The following is a 22,219-nucleotide window of genomic DNA, read 5'->3' as shown; positions in this document are numbered from 1 at the left end:
TTGAGGGACCCAACGGGAGCCTGCCGCCATCTTTCACAATCTTAGCCACAGAACACCATTAAAACGTCATCATCATAGCGATCTGATGTCGAATTTCTTTTCAAGTATTTATTTTTCTCTTTTCCCAACACAAAAGCAGTATCACCACTATTGATAAAGCTTGCTTTTTCTCCTCCCTAAAGATCTCGTTGTTTGAGACCGAGCTCTAATATACCTTCGAACCAAAGTGACACTCTGCATGAAATGACTCTGCAGATGACATCACTTGCAGCATTTTGAAAAAGCATCGTAACTGCAAGTCGCCAAGAAAAGAAGCCACCTCAGATTTGAGGAGCACAGTAATAATGGTGTTAACGAAAAGCATTTCGGCTTTCCGACCCGGATGCATGTTCCTCACGGGGCTTCTACTCTGGTTCTGCGCCCACAGCACCCTCTGCCTGAAGGCAGCTCACTCTTCCCTCCCTGCGCGCCATTCTCAAATCTTAGGGAGACCTTCCCGGGCCTCTTCACTTCAAACGGAAAACGCCCTCCACCCTCCCTACTCCCCATTCCTCCTCTTTGATTCCTTTCATTGGGTTTTCGTCCTCTTCTCCTGAACAGCTTGTAATGCGTGCCCCTTTTTGCTCCCTGCCGAATCCCTAGCACCCAGTGGGCACTGCAGAAACAGCTGTGGCGTGCCTGGGAGCATCAGATGACAGCCATAAGCAGCGTGCGACCCACAGTGGTCTTCTGGGCTCAGCTACCACCGATGATTCAATGAGGCAGCAGGAGACGCCATCCAAGATGAGGAGACCCCCGCGTGCGATCTTTTCCAGACGTGTGAACGGTTAACGGTTTAGGACTTAACTTCTGAAATGTTCATTACGGGAGAATTCGGAGAGGGTTCCAGATCCCAGAGTGATCCAAAGACCCAGGAAGAATCCAAACCGATACTCAGTGCAATTGTTTTTCCAAAAAGCCGCAGTGCTGAGGCCCCTGCCAAAGCTGGTCCCCAAAGGGGGGTGACCAGGATAGAACAAGGGGAATGCAAGAAATTTCTTTTTTTTTTTTTTTTCCATATCTGGATGATTTGAAACTTTTAAAATCAAAGGAAGAAAGAAAAAGGAGAGGAAATGAGGCAGAGAATGCATTCGTTCGTCAGGAACTAACCTCACATTCAGGACAAAACCAGTCCCCCTCTGGTTCCGATGTCAGTCTCAGACACTTAGCGTGATAAACCCGGGGACAGAGCTCACAGCAAAGGACTTGGCCTTCCCGGTGACAAACCCAGCAGTAGAAATCATTCCGTCCATCCTGCGGTACAACATCAACAGGGTCTGTGGTGAGTGGCTGCTTCATATAGTAAAACGGACCATGTCTTAGTTCTGACTGAAATGTAGGCAAGAGAGACAGGTTCAGTTTCAAAACACATGCGCATTCGCAAAAGGAATTTGAACAAATACGTCAACAACAACAAAAGAAAATCACAGCATTTCACACATTCATTACAAAGCTATCTTGGGTTACTCTACTAAATACACAGTTTGCAGCTCGTTAGATACTAAGATACTTTCCTTTTCTCCCTCTCTCCTCTATTGGCAGAAGCCATAGATTGAAAAGCTGGTGTCTGACCAGAGTTAGTAGCCTACCCTAACAGAAGAGTTACAATGGCTACGACCTAGGCATACCCAGGTTGAAATCTGAGCTCTACCAGCTGCATGACCCTGGGCAAATCTCTTCATCTCTCAGCTTCAATTTTCTCATCTGTAAAATGGGGATGGTAATACCCAATTTCACGGAATTCTGGTCAGGATTAAACGAGACGATATAACAACATATGCATTTAACACACTGCTGCCTTTACTAATATTACTAACACAGGTATGGAAGTCTAAACAAAGCCAACAAATGTGTGGCAATTCACCCTAGGATTCTTTCCACAGGCTTCTGGAGAACAGATCAACTGAATTTAAGTCACAGAAAAAAAAGGGGGGGGGGGGCATTCATTTTTTATGTCTACCCCCCACAATACATAAAGTATTAGAGCCAATCAGAGGCTTCCTGAAGCTATGATTCTTGAACATGGTTATGTCCTCAAAACACAAGAAATGTCTCCCTAATAATAAATTATGGAATCCAGCAAAGACATACTCCAAACATGTAAGATCACTCAGAAGAAACTTATCGGGAAAACGTCTATCGGAAATTAGTAACAAATACAGTATTTCAGAAGTACTACGAGAGAGTCTGGTGGTGACCCAGTAACTGCCTACGTGATCTTCTTAAAGATCCTCAACCCACTTGGAGCCTCGATTTCTATGGATAATAGCTAATCTCCACAACCACAACACCTATCTCTGACAGTGAGCTTCTTTCTTTCCCTCCTTGTCAGCAAAACATTACCGTTTTCCTCCACAAAGATCTCATATGCTGATTAAAGCTGCCTAATTTCTGTTGATACTATGAATGGGATTTTTTTCTACTCTCTTGTCTAAGTAGTTATTGTTGGTACATAGAAATGATGTTGGATTTTTCCAATCCTGACCTCACAAATAACTGGTTCTTAGTTTAGTGATTAAAAATAGTATCTTCTCAGGGCGCCTGGGTGGCTCAGTCGGTTGAGCCTCTGACTTCAGCTCAGGTCATGATCTTGCAGTTTGTGGGTTCGAGCCCTGCGTCGGGCTGGGCTCTGTGAGGACAGCTCAGAGCCTAGAGCCTGCTTCGGATTCTGTGTCTCCCTCTCTCTATGACCCTCCCTTGCTCATACTCTGTCTCCATCTCTCTCTGAAAAGTAAATAAACATTAAAAAAAAATTTTTTTTTTAATATCTTCTCTAAGCAACATCTGTTTTGTCTATTCATCTCTAATATTTTTATACTACTTTTCTTTTTTTCCTAATTTATATGAGGCCCTTATTTTATCCCGAGACCCTCCCCCCCCCACCCAGGATAATTCCCAGAACTGTCAAGATTACAAGCAGTTGTGTCTTGTTCCTGGTTTTTATTATGAGGTTTTAACGTTCTCAAAATGCCTGCTATTTCTATACTCCTTGATAAAGAGCCTCCCAGATGCTTCCTTAGCAGATCTTTTTTAATCCATCCTTCTAAGCCTCCCCACTCTCATTTCTACTAAGAAAATAACTAAGATTTTTAAGGATGATTGCATAATATTTGAGCCCCGTTCTTTCCCTGGTTCAGGTCTGGTGCGCTGCTCTATACTTGGGTTTCCAGAGAATAACACCGTTACAATATTCTCTCCAGACCGCATACTCAACATACTATCATACATGCTATATTCATTTTGTCCTCACGACCACCCAGAGAGGGACGCAGTACACACACAGCTACTCTTACCGAAGAGCTGAAAAAACTAGGTTGAAACAACTCCTCTGGCCCCCAGGCCCAGATCAGGGGTCTCACAGCTCCCTCTCTCGCCCTGATTCCCTGTATAAGACGATGCCGGGTGAGGAGAGACTCTAATGCCCAAGTGACCCCCTCACAGAACATTCTCTGTAGTTCAAAAATACCTTCTGTTTGATGCAAAGAGCTGGAATGGGGGGGGGGGGGGGGATCGGAAAACAGCTAGGAACTCCACAGAAGGGGACATACAAGCAGAACGCCACCTACAGCGGGGGCTCGCACCCTCACTGCTGTCGTTCGGGCCAGAAAATTCTTTGTGGGATGGAGCTGTCCTGTGCACCGTAGGATGTGTGGGAGCATCCGTGGCTGGATGCCAGGACCCCATCCACACAACTGTGAGGATCAAAAAGGTCTCCAGATATTGCCAAACGTCCCTCGGAGGTAAAACGGCCCTTGGTTGAGAACCACAATGTACAACGTTCGCTATCTGCCTAGGAAATGGTTGTGTGCATTTGGGGCAGGAAGACAGGGGTGGAGGGGGGTGGGGGACGGGGGAAGGGGAGGAGAAGCAGGACGACAAGAAAGAAGAGGTAGGTGGGGAGTGGGAAGAGGGGGAGAAGATCATCGTACTGAAAGATAGGCCTCACATATCAAGCAAGCACAACTATTTCCAACCCGAGGTCTTTCAGAACGCCTTTGTGGCTTTTGCCACATAGCAGTAAGCCATAGCTCAGTGCCCAACTTCCTTTCAGCAAGTTAATAATAGGACAGGAAGAGTCAATCTACACAAAACTGGAAGGATCGAAAGGCCAGCTAATCTCCCTAACTGGCAGCCCAGGTCCTTCCTGTCTAGCAGAAGCCCGGGATGGCCACTGGTGAAGGAAAGCTTCCCCCCGCCCCAAGTCCTCACCCCCACCCCACAACTGGCTGGGAATGGATGTTCCTGGGGGGGAATCACGGGGCGGGGCGGGGTGCCAGGCTGCTACAAACGCTCTGCAGGCTATTCCCTCGTTCCACAAGCAGCAGCTGTATTGCTGAGAACGGGCTGGCCGCTAATCTCAATCAGATACCTGCCTCATCTGCTGTTTCCTGCTCCATACAAACAGGCTGATAACAAAGATGGAACATTTGAAAGAGGAAAAGCGAACCATTCCAGGTGAAAGGAGTTATGATTTTCTCCCCCTATGTATAAGGTGTGTTACCAGCCTGCTAGTAAGGTTGCAACCTATGTTCTTACAGGATAACTGCAGGCTGTGTGAGCAAATGTTATTTCCCTGCTTCTTCCACAGGCTGATTAACAAGAAAACAGACGGGCTCATGAACTCACTTCTAGAACACCTCAGTCTTATACCAGTGACCCAAAACTTCTACAAAGGGTTCTGTGAAGACAGTTCATAGCTGAGGCTCTGCAGGTCATGTGATCTCTCTCTAGCACAACTGCTCAAGCCGGCCACAGTAGCAGAAAAGCAACCGGAGACAGTATGTAAATGAATGAACGTGGCTGCGTGCCAATAAAACTTTATTTACAAAAACGGGCTCTGGGCCCACCCGGCTCACAGGCGGTAGTGAGCTGACACCTGGTCTGTGTAAACCGGAAAAGGGGTACACCGGCTGTGTGGGAGCACAGAGTACATGCGGGACCATGGAGGGGCCCCTGTGGAGGGGCCACAAACACGAATCCCCACCTGGAGCACAGAGATAACATATGTAAGTGAAAAGAGTCCTTGTTCCAGCTTTTATTCTTCAGCATTTAAAGCACAAACAGTGCTCTAAGGAAAAACTGCCCGGCCCTGGAGTGTGAGGAATGTCACTGGCACTCAGCCTGGATGCTGGCGAGACAACAGGGAGAGGCAGAACTTGGCCCCTCTTAGGCAGCAGCCCCAGGACAGCTCCAGTGATCGGGGCAGCGAGGCAGGTACACTCTCCCAGTGCTGCCTGGGCTGAGGGAGAAGCCAGCAAGCCTACAACCCCCTTCACAATCCCAACTATTAATACACTGCCCCAGCCCAACAAGGGACTTCCGGAGTATGTTTAAGTTCTTAAGACATTGCGCGGGCCCGAGAAAGTAAGTTCTAGCCCACCCATTTATGGTATGTATATACCCTGTGCTCGGGGGCAGTGAGGAGGAACCCCATCGTTTCTCTGCCATAGTTGATCAAAGATATACCCAATCTGTTAGCAGATTATTTCTCAATCCTTTAATGATGGGGAAAAAATAAAATAAAAATAAACCTCCCAAAAGGAGTCTTCAAAGTCAGATGTCCTGAGAACTGAAAGTTCGAATGGTATTTTTCAGTAAAGGCCCTAATGTCATTTGAGGGAAGATATTTCTTGGGCCATCTACTGCAGGACGCTTGGCAACCTAACCTTCTTCCACAAAATGCCAGAGCATCCTTCCAGGCTTTGGGATGGAGAAAAAACACCTACATGTTTTCAAACCGTTCCTACAGGGCAAAACCACTGGACCAAAGAGCCATAAAAAATGAACTGTAAGCCCTAAATACTTTCTTCCCTAAAACCAAAGTGTGTTTTAAAGTTCCTCTTGCAACTCCCTAAAAGTACTGAATTCCTAATACATGAAAAATGAGTAAAACAGGGTCCAACCTTAAAAATTCAACCCCCATCTCCACTTGGTAATAAAAGGTCTCTACCAAAAATGGAAAAATATGGGGGCAGGGAGGGTGTTTCTATAAGGCCAGAGAGGATTTATTTTTTGAACACAAAAAAGAAAGCAGAAGAAAAAGAGAGGAAGGGGAGAAGAATCTTGACATGTGCCAAAAACCAAACGCACTTGAACACTTAAGAGAACTAGAGGCAGAAGGAATGAGCAAAGCAAGTCGGGTGTCACGCTGCGGGGAGGGGTGGGGAGTGTGGAAAACTACAGCCCACAGGCCCTGCGTCTAAAGGAGCAAGCTCTACTCCGCTCCAGCTGTTGCTGGATTTTTCTGAGTTTTTATAAGAACCCAAAAATACAAGTTGTTATTTGAAATCTCATGATCTTCAAATGTTGGTGACTAAGAAATTATATTATTGGTAAAACCCAGCACTCATGGACCTACAATTTGCCTTTAATGCCATAATTCTGTAATGCTATAAAATTCTAAAATGAAGAAAGAGAAAAGGGAAAGTGCCCAGAAGAATTTTTTTTTAAGGAATTTAAGTTCCCCTTAAGGAAAAACAGACTGTGCGTGAGGGAGGCTGTTGCTACTATGCAAATACCATATGCTAGAATGAATTATGGGGTCAAGGTTCAAGAATTTCATTTCTTTACAGTTAAGCCCCTTTCTCTTTCGCCAACTCCTGACGGTTGGGCCCCAGGGAGTTTTAGATCTGAAAAACCTACAATCAACCTTATAATGTGCCCAATCCAAACCCCTATTTTACAAGGTAACTGAAGCTCAAAGCTAGGAAAGCAACTGACGAGGTCCCAGAGTGAATTTCCCAGATGCAGTGAGGCTAGAGTCCAACCTCTGGGTCAGGACACTTCCTCTGTGCAACAGTCCTGTAAACTCTCCTATCAATACTGAAGATTACAGATTATTCAGGAGCGTCACCGTGTCCTGTGTCCAGCTACTCGGGGTCTCCTCTTTTCTACGTCTAGAACGCACTGTGCATATGCAAACCTCCACCCTGTGGCTATTTCTCAGGGAAACATGGACCGACAAACGTGTTAAGAGAAATGGTACACATGGATGGGGAAGGGAGAGAAGAAAACGTGTGGACTGCCCAAGCTGATCGGCTTCCAGAAAGAGAGTTACGAGCCAGTTCCTTAAAAGACAGGTAGGAATTCAAAAAGCATGATGCGTGCGTGCACACACAGAGAGAGGTGGAAGGAGAAGGCTTTCTGCACAGAGGGGACAGTATCTGCCTTGAGGCGTCCTGGTATCCGATAAGGGAGGGTTTGCCCAGGAAGTTCAATTACTAGCTAAATTAAGGTTTGGGGATTATCTGTGGCCTTGGGGTTTCGTTTTCAGTCTTCATTCCCAGAAGCTATGGGATGGCTCCCGGGTGACAGAGATGGTCGCCACTGCTTTAAGCCAGACCGGCCGACCTGAGCTCGAATGCAACTTCTAATTTGCTCAGAGGCCTTGAGGAGACAACTTAACCTCTCTGAACCTCGATGTTTTCATCTGCAGAAGGGAGATAATTACAGCTCTTTCTCACAGGAGGATTATAAACATTAACACAGAAAAATGCTTACAACAGGGAGTGAGTCAACACTGCTTTTATGATTATTATTGCCAATACTGGCCTAGCTTTCTCAATCTCCCTAAAAATGTATTTAGGACCCATCTGTTTCTTCTCTTTGAACAGGATTCCCAACTCATTAGATTTGCACTATCCAACCCAGGGGAAAAAAAAAAAAAAAAAATCAGTCCCTGGGTCACATTTGCAGGTAGGTGCTCAGTGGCCACACATGGCTTGTGGCAATCATACCGAACAGCCCAGTTCTAGAACACTTCTACAGCTGTCGTTTCTCGATTTCACACATGGTTTGTGTGATTATTCCACTTCGTGTCGAGCCTGGCTTAATTTTTATTATTATGATTTGCATCAGTGGGCTCAGTTCATCCCAACAACCCTGTGCAATCAGGAGCAGGACCTTCATTCCCATCGGTAGATGAGAAAAGCAGGCACAAAGAGGTTAACTTGCCCACAGCCACACGGCAAAGGCAGAGCTGGCATTTCGCTATGTAATTTTGAGAATGGAAATAGATTAGTGTGCAGAAATGTAACCCTCTCCCAGTTCTGGGCATTCAACCGTTGCTAGGTTTCTTTCCCATGAAAGTAACAACCTTGTCTTATTCAACCTCCAATCCCCAAGGCCCACGTCAGCACTCCATAATGCACAAGATGGATGAATACATCCCAAGGAATCCCTGCTGAAATGGTATCAGAACCCCTGGGACATCCTGTTTCTTCCGATACTAGGAGACTGGACCCCAGGGTCCACTAAAGCAGCTCTCATTTTTTTTAATCAGAAGAATATCTAGCTTGCATTCGAGAATTTTAAAACTAGGTTTCTTAAGCAAGATCCAAGATGGCTCATGGATATTCCTATCTCATTGATAGGTCCTGGCTGCAGAAGGAGGCTGGGGTCTAGAGAAGACTCGTGCCGCCTGGGGTCTACACGCAATGAGACCAACGGGTGACCAATCACCAAAGTGGAGAGTGGACAATGGGTAGAGACAGCAGCTGTCTTACCACAGACCTAAACCCGTTATTTTACAGATGAGAAAGCTGAGACCAGGAGGGAGCCTGCCTTAGCCACACAACCACCTCGAGGCAGAGCTCAGAACCATCCTACCAGCCTGGCCTAGCAGGAAAAAAATCCTCAGGCCACGTGGGGAAACAGCCCCAGAGTGCAAAAACAAAATCCAAGGAAAATCCCCAAATCCTAAAGCACAGTATCCTTCATCTCATCTGGGTCACTGCCCTGTCCCCAACACAGATCTGCAAAGCTAACAGAAATTGCTACACAGACGCATTTTGGGCTGTCCTTCTTGTCCTATGCAAATGACAGCTGCAGCAAGGCAGCCTGCTAAATGCCAAGAACAGCGGCTGTCAGAAACCCCCGGAAAGCTGAAACGCTTCCCACTACAGCCTTCGTCCTGCTGGTGTGCACACCATTCCCAGCGGCCCTTTACCTGCTCCTTATTGTTATTGTTCAGTAAGCCGGGTTTCTTTTTCTTTTTAATGGGGCTTGTTGATGTGTCCTGTGGCGAGTGGCCATTGGAAGAATGCGGAGGGCTGGGGAACTTTCTTTTCTGGGCTGCTCTCTCTGTGGAGCCAGGATCTGAAAGAGACACACAGGACCACATATTTTAAAGCAGTCAGGGAGGCCCAGCCCCCACAGGGAGCGGGTGTGGGTGTGGGGGGGGCACAGCGCATCTCGTCCCCGGGCCCAATGCCATTTTAGTGGTCCTCCTCCTAGAAGACACTTACCCCGGCTCTTCGGTTAACTCGCTCAAAGGTCAGACCGTCTTTCTTCGGCCTACATACCATTTGTTAACATTTTAATTCACTGCCAAAATATAAAATCGAGAAACTTCACATAACAACCTAGGCTTCTGGCTTCTCTTAAAAAACAAAAACAAAAGCCAGATCAGGGCCCGTAGGGCCTGATACCACCAGATGGATGTGCATCCCGCAGGCCACTTTTGGGTGGAAGCGTGCTCTCCCTTTGGCCGAAATCCCCATTGTGTCCCCACCGACCAGGCCACGACCCAGCCGCCAGGAGTTGTCGCACAGGCACTGGTGCCCTGTCCGCATCCCAAAGAAACACTTCTTCTCCTGATGGCAACAAGCGGAAAACCGTGAAAGATCGACCAACCAGCCCACACACTTCAAGAAACTGAAGGCGCGCACACTTCTTTGCGGAAGAGGCCAACATTTACGGTGTCGTGCTTGCTACTCTCCTCCGACGAGATGGACATAAATGACACGTTCGCTGATTCGCATCTGAGCCAGGCCAGCCTCACCCTCGCCGATTCAGTCCTTTCCGTTTTCACTCTCCCAGCATCTCATTTAAACACAGACACGTCCACCACCACCCACTCTTCACCTGCAAGGCCTTGGATCCATTCATTCCATGCCCGACGGCTGTCTCATGAGCGTAGGGACGCAACAATGGCGCAGCGTGACGCGCCTTACGTTCTGAGAAAGATGTTACAGGCACGAGGAGAGACGGTGCGTGAGAGCAGAGGTGGTGGGGTGGGGTGTGGAATCCAGAACGGCGACTACCCCCAAAGGTAACCTGACGACGCTCCTCCTCCAGATCTAACTTGCGGGCGAGCCCCAGCACGCGGGCCGCGCCACGCGTCGCCGACCGCCGAGTGTGGACAGGGGCCACTGGGGCAGATGAACATGGTCCACGATGGATACGAGCGAGGCCTCCGGGGGCGGGGCGGGGGGGGCGGGGTCCTCTGAATGAAAGGCAGAGCATCTTCCAATAGGCTCGTTAAAGGAGACCGTGAACTGCTTTTGCGAAATCCAGTCCACAGGATGGAACTCTCCATTCTCACCGGGCAACTTCAGAAAAATCCTGAATAAGCGTTCAGCATTCGGGTGCTGCGCTGAGACACAGCCCCGCGAGGAAATTAAATGTTAACCACAGGCACCTTGAGGGAGAACAGACCCCAGAGCTTGGAGGACCATCCCACAGACATCAAAATGGAGGCCCAGAGAGAGCCAAAGGGTTGGCCCAGAGGCACAGCATAGCTAGTTAGCGGGGAAAACTCACTGAAAAGGTGCCGCCTGGGACTGGCATTCCCCCAGAGGGAACCTCCTCTCTCTCAGGCCCACAGAGATCCCCACCCCACTCCACCCTCACAGTAAAGAGTCCCTCACCTTCCCCACCTAGTCTTTGACTCAACAATGTCCTCCTAGAAACACATTCCACAGATACAGTCATAGGAAGCAGAGTACCCGCAAGAAAATTCAACTGAGAGGCACTGGGTGTTGTACCCAAGCCTGGAAATGACTTACACGTCCACAAATTAAGGACTAGTCTAATACCATACCACGGCCATATGGTGGGATATCCTTTTTTATTTATTTTTTTTTTTTTTTAAGTAACCTCTATATCCAACATGGGGCTTGAACTTACAACCCTGAGATCAGGAGTCATATACATGCTCTTGAGCCAGCCAGGCACCTCTCATACAGTGGAATATTCTGCAGCCCTTAAGAATAAGAAGGCACCTTGGGGCGCCTGGGTGGCTTAGTCGGTTGAGCGTCCAACTTTGGCTCAGGTCATGATCTCATCACAGTTGGTGGCTTTGAGCCCCACCTCAGGCTCTCTGCTGACAGCTCAGAGCCTGGAGCCTGCTTCCAATTCTGTGTCTCCCTGTCGCTCTCTTCCCCTCCCCCGCTCACGCTCCAGGTCTGTCTCAGAAATAAATAAAAATGTCAAAAAAAAAATTTTTTTAAAGACACTTCTACACAAACGGATGCATGACCATCTCCAAGCTTCTGCATTAAGTTAAAAAAAAAGCAACACATTTCTAAGCACCGTTAATAGACAACACACCCCAAAAAAGATGTCATATATCTAAGTTCGCACAAGCCTAGAACATTCTGGATGAACACAAAAGTATTACAGAGCTCGAAACTGGAACTAGTGGTTGCCTCGGGGGAAGAAAACATTCAGGGCATGGGGGAGGGATTATTTTTCACGGTGCACCCTTGTGTACTTTATGTATCATGAGTGTAGACTATCAAAATAAAACTTAAACTGAGGTATTCAGGAGATTTAGTTTCACATAAAAAGCAGCAGGTGCAAACCAAAGCCAGTAATGAGCAAATGACGACGGCCCGATTCAGGATTTTAAAAAGGTCACCAGATAGACACCATTGGGACCAATCACCACAGGCTTGGAGGGACCGCAGGAAGGAGTTTTGGGGGTCGTTGAATGTGGACCTGATAAACCCCAAATAACCCTGCTCAACTGTCAGAAAATGTGCGTTTAGAAAAGGTGTTTTGGGGGGGCGCCTGGGTGGCGCAGTCGGTTAAGCGTCCGACTTCAGCCAGGTCACGATCTCGCGGTCCGTGAGTTCGAGCCCCGCGTCAGGCTCTGGGCTGATGGCTCGGAGCCTGGAGCCTGTTTCCGATTCTGTGTCTCCCTCTCTCTCTGCCCCTCCCCCATTCATGCTCTGTCTCTCTCTGTCCCAAAAATAAATAAAAAACGTTGAAAAAAAAATTTAAAATAAAATAAAATAAAATAAAATAAAAAAAAAAAAAAAAAGAAAAGAAAAGGTGTTTTGGGGGCCACAAGGAAATGCATCCCAAACAAAATGGCACCTGGGACAGGCCAAAATTGAAAGCAATTAGGCAAAGCTTTGGGTATTTGGGATGTTTTTGTTTCATCTGTGGGTAGATTTTTTTTTTCTTTAACGTTTATTTATCCTTGAGAGAATGCAAGCGGGGGAGGGGTAGAGACAGAGGGAGACACAGAATCTGAAGCAGGCTTCCAGGCTCTGAGCCATCAGCTCAGAATGCAATGTGGGGTGCGAGATCATGACCTGAGCCGAAGTTGATGTCACCCAGGCGCCCGTTGGAGGGTAGACTTTTTTAAAGAAGAAAGTACATGAGCAAAGACACATCAGTGGAAAAGTTAGGGGCACATTCAGGAAAAACAAGTTGTGCGTTTCCATGTTTCTTAATGGAACGCACTAGATTTTTGGAAGGGAGAGCTCTTCCCCATCATAAGGACCACCTGGGCACCCTGCCGCTCGCTGCCAGCAGTACTCCCACACACAGTGACAACTAAAAGCACCCCCACATACTTCCCAAACACCCCCAGAGGGGGTGGGACTGGCCTTCTGAAGAATCACCAAGCTAGAACACAGAAGGCAGCTAACAACAGTCAGCCTTTGACAGCCAGAAAGGGCACCAGCCCCTCCTTGGGCGTCTAAGCTACCCACCTGCGGCTGAGGCCCCCTGGGACGACAGATCCCAAAGAGTAGTCCCCATACTAGCAGCAGTGACATTACCTGGGAATTTGCAAGAAATGTACATTCTCAGGCCCCGCAGATCTACAGAATCAGACACTCTAGCCTAGGGCCTGGTGGTCTGTGGGGTAGCAAGCCTTCCAGAGAACCCGGATGCACACCCCAGGGTGTGTGTGTAGGGGATGGAATCTAAGTTCTCAAGTCTAGAGAACCCTGTTCCACACCGGTAAGCCCAGCTCCTCTCCTGCCCCACCGCCACCTGTGGGCTTGGTCTGGGTCTGGGGAAACAGCAGCCAAGCAAGGAGGCGCCAGGCCGGTCTCTCTTCCACCCAGACTCCATCTGCAAAATGGCACAAGGGAGGAAGGGGCCAGACCAGAACTTCTCACCTGGAGCCTGGAAAGTGCTTCAGGGACCCATGATCCACAAGCCACAGTTCTGTACAAGGACACAACTTCCTGGCAAAGGGGGGGGGGGGGGGGGGGGCACACCTACTTCACCTTCCTAAAGATATCACCAACACTAAAGATTAAAACTACAGGACTAGAGGACCTTAAAGTCCATTCTGAAGGGTGCCTGGGTGGCTCAGTTGGTTACGTGCTCGACTTCGGCCCAGGTCACGATCTTGCGGTTTGTGAGTTCGAGCCCCACGTCGGGCTCTGTGTCTTCCTCTCTCTCTGCCCCTTCCCCTGCGTACGCTCTCAAAAATACACATCAAGAAAAATTTTTAATAAAAAAAGTAAAGTCCCTTTTGAACTTTCCAATTCATTAATTCCATGGGAAAGAGGGGAGAAACACACACATAAGCAACTTAAGCCAGACTGAGTTTTGTCCCAGCCCAGCAGGAACCGAAAGGGGGAAACAAAGATCCTGCTCAGCGAGGCGGGGTCTGACCCAAGGGTGCCCCTAGCTAAGAGCACCCCAACCTTCTAATCCCAGCAAACCATCAAAACCCCAATTCTGTTCCTGACTACAAACACACCGACTCCCTCCAGAGTTAACGAGAGATCAGCGGCTGTGTCCGAGGGGCAGGAGTTTAATAAGCTCTAAGCAATAGACACATCTGTCAAAGGCAGAGGCTGTCAGTGAGACTCAAAGTCTGCAAAACACCAACTGCATTCACGGTCCTTGGGAGGGAGGAGGCAGGTCAGCACTCTGACGTACAAACACGTACAAACACGTAGGCCTCAGGTGGTGAGCGAATGGGGGGTGTGGACTTCGCTGTAGTCATGGCAACAAAGCCTCTTAAGGACCTCTTCCAGAAAGCTGACTCAAGTTGTTTTTTTTTTTTTCCTCCTTCTTAAATGATTTAATTCTGACAAGGACTTATTGCTAAACACATTTCATCTATAAACTTGGAAGGATGACAAAGAGCCACCATAGACTGAGTCACCAGGGAAATGGTTCACCCTTGATCTGGAAGTCCTTTCAGTGAGTAGCACGGCCTGTGAGTCTTCTGCCTTGGCTCACCAGCCACCCTCCGCGTCCTACCCCCTCCGCCAGCCCCAAAATAAGTCTGGTTCTGAAGGAGTTAACGTGGGCGAGGGAGAAGAGCTCCTCCAGGCAAAAGACGGAGCAGTGACTCAGGAGAACAGCTTGGCATGAAGCAGGAAACAGCAGAACTCTCCCCTCCTGTGACATCCGCTGAAATCTTAATAATAAGAGAAGGCCTACTGCGTATCGGGAACCAAGCATGTGATGAGATCCTTCTCCAACCTGTGTCTGGTGAACCACCAGAAACAATCCTGCTCAGCCCTTCCCAGATGTCCCCTGACTTAAGGGACATGGTACTTCAAGATAACCCCGCCTCTTAGCTTTCCTGAGCCACGAGGTTTAACAGCTAAGGCTTTCTCTTACTACACACAACGTAGGTGGCGTTGTTCAAAATGCCTGTGGGGTACTTCTCTCGAAGTCGCTTTTGCTCAAGATGACCCAAGTGGCAGGGCTGGGATTTGAACCCAGGCAGTGGTTCGACTCTGAGGCCCGCACACAGCCTCACGCAGGGAGAGGCGGTCCTCAGCTCTGCAAGATGGACTCCTAACACAGGGTTGGGTGATGGGATGGGGTTGTGTTCAACAAGGAGCACTCCAGGGGTGCCTGGGTGGCTCAGTCGGTTAAGCGTCCGACTTCGGCTCAGGTCATGATCTCGCGGTCCGTGAGTTCGAGCCCCGCGTCAGGCTCTGTGCTGGCAGCTCAGAGCCTGGAGCCTGTTTCAGATTCTGTGTCTCCCTCTCTCTCACCCTCCCCTGTTCATGCTCTGTCTCTCCCTGTCTCCAAAATAAATAAAACGTTAAAAAAAAAAATTTTTTTTTAAACAAAAAAAAAAAACAAGGAGCACTCCAGAACAAGGACAGTAGAAAACCGTGTTTGTCCGACTAACGATGTGCGTCTTCTCTCAAAGGCAGTCCCCAGGAAGCATATTCACCTCCCGGTATTCCAATGGTGGCACCAGAACGTGGCCCAGGCCACAAAATAGGCTGCGGGTGGGGAGCCTGTGTGGTCATCTCCCCTCCCCCACAGTCCTTTCCAATCTCCATCCAGGCCGGCCAGACCCGGGCACACCAGGCACCCCCACCCCCACCCACATCCGGCACCTGAGTCACAGCCCTCAACATTCTCCAGAGCCTAGGAAATGACACACCATCACAGGGAATTGTCTCCTCTGGAGAGAGAAAAGGGCCCCAGCTGAAAGGCCAAACGCTTCCCCATGAGGATCAGCCTCATGGTGTGTTTTGGTGGGTGTTAAATTTCCTCAATGTGGACAGTGAGCCTGTGGGGCCTGAATGAGGAAAAACCCAACCAACAGGCAGAGACGGGCATCGTGGGCCACACAGGTAGGGTGGCCACAAGTTGGCCACCGCACTCGGAAGCCGGGGCACACATTCTGATAAAACGGGTCGCAGATCAGGGAGCCTGGGTGGCTCAGTTGGTTGACGGTCCAACTTCAGCTCAGGTCATGATCTCATGATTCATGAGTTCAAGCCCCACGTTGGGCTCTGCACTGACAGCTCGGAGCCTGGAGCCTGCTTCGGATTCTGTGTCTCCCTCTCTCTCTGCCCCTCCCCAACTCACACTCCGTCTCTGTCTCTCAAAAATGAATAAATGCTTAAAAAAAAAATTAAAAAAAAAAAAAACAGGCCGCAGATGGTGCAGGCAGGGTGCCACAGTGGTTATGCCCAGAGGTGCAGCTTAAGGAAGCTACTTAACCTCTCTGTGCCTCTATCCTTCTGGAGGGTGGAGATCATGGTACCTTGAGGAGTTACAAAAGGATTAAAGAAGTTCAGGCCTGGCAAAGAGTAAGCACTCCATAAATGATAGCTGTTTTGTCAAACCGGCAATCATCCCTCCTCCTCCTCCTCCTCCTCCTCCTCTCCCTCCTCCATCCCCAACCCTCCTGCTGCAAAAACAGACCTTGTTTTCTCAGAGGAGCACATTAAGGTCAGAGTTATGGAAACGCCAGCCTATAGAACACGGACAAGGAACGGGCCCAGGACAGGACTTCTCCACCTCCGGCTTGCCCCCCTTAGCCGCGAAGGCAGGGCCAAAAGCAGAGGCCTCCGCTGGCCGGGGCTCGGAGGGTACTCGCAGACAGCGCTCTCGGTCACAGCCGGCCCTCTCCACAGGCCACTGCAAACATGGTCACTCGCTGCTCTCCCAGAAGACGGCAAAGCACAAACATGGTTAATCGTCTCCACGTGTTGCCCCGAGACCCAGAGCAGGTACCCAAACAGGCCTCCCTCCCCAGGAACCCGGGAACCCTAGGGCCTTTTCCTGCTGGTAGGTACATCATCATGAAACCAAAGCCTGGAAATTTCCCTCACCCAGAGCAGAAATGAAAATGGGACGCAGTGGACGGGGATGAGAAGGGGGTAACATTTTCCTTACAGCAGAGAATACCCAAGCCACGAGCGAAAACGTCTAATCTGGTCACACACTGAATGCCCAGAACCACAGAACCCTCGAGACAAGGCTGCAGCCTGCCTGAGGGGCCTCCTCCGGAAAGGCCACCGGGGTTCTACAAGTTCTCCCTGCCTGAGAATGTGAACTTCTCACCCAGACTGGGAAAAGGAAGACCGACTCGGAAATGAGGCCGTGGAACAAAAGGGTCATTCTCAACCTGGGGAAAAGGTCGTCCATCCCGAGTGCCTCGGGGGCAAAGCAAACCAGGGCCGGGTAACCCTGGGAAGGGGCGCTTACCTGCCATCGAGAGAGCTGGGCTGCTCTGAGGGCCTCCCTTCTCTTTGAAAGAGAACAGAGGCTCACACACGGCAGACATTCCTGCTTCCGGATCCTCAGCAGCCTCTCCCAGGGGGAGGAGGAAGAAGCAAAGAGGACAGGCTAAGAGTCACCACTTACCAGGCCAGCTCCTGTCTCGGACGCACTAGGTGGCCCAGCACGGCAAGGACACCCTCACCTCTCTGCAGTCAGGCAGTCTGAGGCAGGGGCCGCGCCTGCTTGTCCCCGTGAGGCTTTCGGCTCTAATTTATCACCCTCGATAGCCAGCAGCCCGGCTAGGCTGGAAGCCTGCAGAGTGCACAGCACCGAAGGGCCATTGATTTCACCGGATGCGAATAAACACAACAAATTGCCGTTGTTCTGCTGGCTACATGAGACCACCAGGAGGGAGCGTGGCGCTCTGCAACGGGAAGGTGTTTTTAGGCGTTTGTTTACTTTCAATAATTTTCAGATTAATTAACTTTACTTCGGACGTGCCTCTCCCAGAAATGAGAAAGCCATCTTGCCAACACCCCGGGGCTCGGCTCTCTCTCGCGCTCTCTCTCTCCCGACATAATGCAGGGGTGCTGACGAAGCGGCACATTCATATGTAAAAGGTGAACCTCTAAACGCTGCCGGGCGGGCCAGAAATTGCTGCCATGTAGGGAAAAGAGGCTGATTTACAAGTGAATTCACTGTTGTGCCCTCCACAACTAGAGGCAATCGCAACCACCCAGCCCTTTCCTCCCCCTCAGCCGGGAAGAGGACTTCTGGAAAAAACGACAACATCGCAACAGGAATTTCCTGGTTCGAGAATGCCAAGCTCTTTCAAATTTCACAAAGCAGGAGGAGGCAGGGCCCAGCCCCGCGCAAGAAACCGCGGCACCCCACCCCACCCCCCTCCAGCGGGCCCAGGCCCAAGAGGCTGAGTGCGTCTGACGGGTGTACATATTTGAGGCCCTTAACTCTGCCAAGTCACCACAAAGAAAGTGTGGAGTAACCAGTTGCCTTTGGCCTTTGCTACGTAGCTGGCCGCGGGGAGGGCTCCCAGGAGGAGCAGTGCTGGCGCGGAAGCCGTCTGCATTATTTATCCAGGCTGAGCTGGGTCCCACCCCCTGGCCCAGCTCAGGTTCTAGAAAGCTCAGGTGCTGGTGGGTGGCTTTCAAACTGCAACTGGGGAATTACAGCCATCAGAAGCCAATTCAGGTAAAAAGGCGGCTCTGCCCGCAGCGGGCTGAGAGAAGAAAAGGGAAAGAGAGAGGCTCGGGTGGGGCGGAGGGAAAAGGTGCCACTGGTAACCAGGCAGCGTTCCTCACACGCCCTGGGCGTGGGTCTGGCCTCTCGAAGGTCACTTTCGTGAAAACAGGAAAAGTCTCTAGAAGATGCTGGGAAGAGGGGACAAGGCCCTGGATAGTCACCTCATCGTGGTCCTTTGAGGAAGCAGAGATTTCAGACCCAGAACGCCCCCCATACTGCGCTGGCTCTAAGCATGTATCCTGTGGCCTGGCCTCCCCTCGCCCCATCCCACCCCACCCCCGGCTCTCAGAAGGGCACAGGATGACACATCGGCACAGCCAAGGGAATGGGAAGCAACTTCGATGCCACCAGCAGGAGACTGAGATGCAAAAAATCATCATGCAGCCAGAAAACGGAATGAAGAGGAGATCTCTTCATGTACTGACACGTAAGAAAATCGAAGTCAAAAAAGGCCAGAAAGAGACCGGAATGGAAGAAGTAGGGGCTGTGTAGGCTCTGGGTCTGCAAAGGCCCTGGGGGAACAACCAGGACAGAAGGGAAACACCGGGTTCATCTTTCAGTTCTTTCTGACCCTGTTCGGGTATTAAACTATTTAAGGTATTTTCAAGAGGCTATGCAATTATGGATGAAAATGGTACTTAGGGAGCTCTCACTCCATGCCACGTACTGCCCTGGTCAGGGGCCACATCTGCATCTCCAGGGCCCAGCATACAGGAGGAGCTCAGAACATGCCCCCAGCACCTATCCGGTGCCATTTTTAGGGGGCTCAGGTGTTTAGAACAGTGTGAAGCAGGAGTCCTCGCCAGGTCTCCCCCGGAGACACTCAGCAGAGTCAGGAAACATTTTTGGTGGTCACAACTAGAAAAAGAAAGAAGTCGCTAGAAGCATTTAGTGCACGGGCACCATGGATAGTGCTAATAACCGCCCTACAGCGCACAGCACAGACCCACAGCAGAATGATCAGGCCTAAAACGTCAACAGAGCCGTGGCTGAGAAATTCAGGGCTAAAGAAGCTTCCAGTGAGCTGCCAGGCAAGTCCAACCTTGTGTAAATACACCACCCACAGAGGCATCTGCACCCACTAGGAAGGAAAATGATGCCTAATGTTTCACCTGGTGGCCCTGACTGCACATTTCAAACAGAAGAAAACAAAGGAACCAGTCGGTCAACAGTCACTGAGGAACAAGACAACTCGGCTACCTGGGAGATGGTCAGCAGAAGGTCCCTGCCCTGGAGGGAAGACTGCCAGAGAAAATAATAATAGTAATGTTATTGTATTAAAAATGCCTTTCGTTGACCACTTATCTGGGAGGCACTGTTCTAAACACAAACAGCAATTTACTTACCCCTCACCATGGTTCTGTGAGAAGGTAGGTACTGAGTATCCCCCTTTTACTGATGAAGAAACTGAGGCCCGGAGAAAAACAGGCCCATGATGAAGGGGCTGGTAAACATAGAATGAATATGGAATATATTCAGTAAGAACCGGGTTGATTACACACAGGCAAAAAGCTGCTGAGCAGGAGAAATACCAGGAGTTTGTGAATAATACACGTCAGGAGAGAGGGTGTAGCCAGGAAAATATTTCTCTAGTTTCTTCCCAAACAGGGCTCGTGTGATTCACACCTACCATTTATTGAGGCGCTACCTGATGGAGCCCCTGGGGAATCCCATGAGCGTAGGCATGGTGTTTCTGCACCCATTTGATAGACGCGGCTCAGAAAAGCAAAGTCACTTATGTGCTCAAAGGCTCAAAGACATGCTGGGGACTCCCCTGCGGCTGACTCCCGCTCCAAAGCCCCGAACTACACCAGTCAAGGGTCTTCCTTCCCTGTGGTCGTCAGCACCACCTTGTAATTCTCTTATCACTGAGGGCATGCTGGGTGTGGGCGAGCGTCAAGCCAGCTCTATGGTTCGGTGTGTGGGCTCCACAGCCCTACCACGAGGTCTGATAGCAAGAGCTACCAGCTGTGTGTCCTCTGGCAAGCTCCTCGGCCTCTCTGTGCCTCAGTGGATTCAGCCAGGACAATGGGGATCTTTCTAAAAGGGTTCAGAATTACACGAGACAATATGTGCCAAGTGGAGGTGTCACATGTCACAGGCACCACCAGTTATGACTATTATCGTTCCCCAATGGGGGAAAGAGGAGCCAGGGCAGAGAGAAGACATTGGCCCAGAAAGCTCAAGCCAGTTTCCCCGAATCCTTCTGTACCTTCACCTCGATTCGCACCAGACTAGCTCTTCCCAGAATGTTTCTGAAAAAAAAAAAAAAGTGTGCAATGAAGAGAGACCCAAACGTTCACGGGCTGGCACAGGTTCAACCAAGCCAGGCTCAAAATCCCTGCAGGGCTCAGGATTTCCTCCCGGAGAAAAGCAGAACAGTCCAGGTGGCCCTCGGAACTGCCCTGGGACTCCTCCTTCTCACCCCTACTCAAACAGGGCTCTTGAAGCCTGGGAGAGAGCCGGCCTCAGAGTCCTAGCTATCCGCGGAATGTATTAGGGATGCTCAACCGCACAGGTTAGTTAGAGCCTACGTGGTGCCTGACACACAGCGAGCGCTCTGCAAAGAAAGGGTGTTCCCTGCCCGTCTTCTGCTCGTTCACGTTCAGTCCCACCGCCACAGCCGCGACCTTGATCCGAGCACCAGGGCTCCTGACTTGCCCTCTACGGCAGGCAGCCTTCTTGAAACCTAAATAAGACGAGGCAGCCCCCGAGTAAAACCCGCCGAGGCGGCTCGCTGGGCGCGCCCAACATCCCATCCAGACTTATTGCCGCATTTGGTCCCGCTCACTTGTCCTCTTCCATCCATTGAACCCAACCACAATGGCCTCACACGAGCCAAGTTCATGTACACTCACTGCCACTTCCCTCTAGAATGTTCTATGTGCAATCTTCCAGTACCTGGCAACTTCAGCTTTCGGCTCAAACATCACCCTCCAGCCCCCTTATCATTCTGAAACGTGGGTTCGGGTATATGTGTGTGTGTGTGTGTGTGTGTGTGTGTGTGTGTGTGTGTGTGTGTGGGTGTGGGTGTGTGATCGCGATTGACTTCACTGAGATTACCTCTAGCTGAAAACTGTCGAAAATTATTTTCTTCTTTTGCTGTTTCACTTTTTTTTCTAATCTCCTCCAGAATGTGAGCTCCATCTGGGCAGTTCTTTGCCATAGCCCCGTGCATGGCACGGGGCCCGGCTCTGGGCTTGGCTCAAGAGGCATCACCACGGACACACATCTGACCAGGTAAATGAGCAACGGAACAGTGTTAACAAAGCTCCGAGGTGACTCACAAGAAACTCCCGTTTTTCTTCCCTGGTCTAAGAATTTCTCCCCGCAGTCCAAGAAGACGGGAGGGTTGTGAGGTCAATAGGGAAGATTGCTCAAAAGGGAACCTGGCCATCTCAGGGTGCGAAAGAGAAACACCAGAACACTAGAGGGGAAATTCCCTTCTCGACAGGTACTCAGCCATTCTTTTTTTTTTTTTTTTTTTAATGTTTATTTATTTTTGAGACAGAGACAGAGCACAAGCAGGGGAGGGGCAGAGAGAGAGGGAGACACGGAATCCGACGCGGGCTCCAGGCTCTGAGCCATCAGCGCAGAGCCCAACGCGGGGCTCCAACCCACAGACCGTGAGATCATGACCTGAGCCAAAGTCGGATGAGCAACCGACTGAGCCACCCAGGCGCCCCTCAGCCATTCTTGTTTCTTGCCTGAAGAGTCCATTTCTCCAAAAGTAGGGGATTAAGTAAGGATTTATATGCCAAACAGGATGGGGCCATGCAGCTAAACACAATTACTGAGAAACCAGAGGGGGGAAACTCAGGAGGTTTTCACAAGCCACCTACTTCCCAACTCTGCATTCTTCTCAAGGAGAGACAGTCTCAGAATCATTTAGCGTTAAAAAGGAGGGATGACTTTCTCCAGGGAAAACATGCTCCCCACTGGGAGACCCCCCAGTGTG

At 49.9% G+C, this 22,219-nt stretch overlaps 1 protein-coding gene across 17 annotated transcripts in view; it reads right to left on the bottom strand.

The window, feature by feature from the left end:
- ZMYND8 (zinc finger MYND-type containing 8) overlaps window positions 1-22,219 on the bottom strand; it is a 135,328-nt gene that overhangs the window by 76,520 nt on the left and 36,589 nt on the right. For 11 of the 17 annotated variants that reach the window (XM_042980239.1, XM_042980240.1, XM_042980237.1 and 8 more), the window contains exons 3-4: window positions 8,987-9,135; window positions 1,150-1,368 (exon numbers count right to left, since the gene is read on the bottom strand). In XM_042980239.1, the coding sequence (XP_042836173.1) occupies window positions 1,150-1,368; window positions 8,987-9,135 (368 nt within the window). Of the gene's footprint in view, window positions 1-1,149; window positions 1,369-8,986; window positions 9,136-9,284; window positions 9,364-9,903; window positions 10,228-16,986; window positions 17,612-22,219 lie in introns of those variants that run through there. The other 6 variants (XM_042980238.1, XM_042980244.1, XM_042980242.1 and 3 more) reach the window with 4 other exon arrangements.

This window comes from Panthera tigris, chromosome A3, assembly GCF_018350195.1.
Source record: "Panthera tigris isolate Pti1 chromosome A3, P.tigris_Pti1_mat1.1, whole genome shotgun sequence".
Classification (NCBI taxonomy): domain Eukaryota; kingdom Metazoa; phylum Chordata; class Mammalia; order Carnivora; family Felidae; genus Panthera; species Panthera tigris.
The sequence above is the reverse complement of the archived record's forward strand: the minus strand, read 5'-3'. Positions and strand labels throughout refer to the sequence as shown.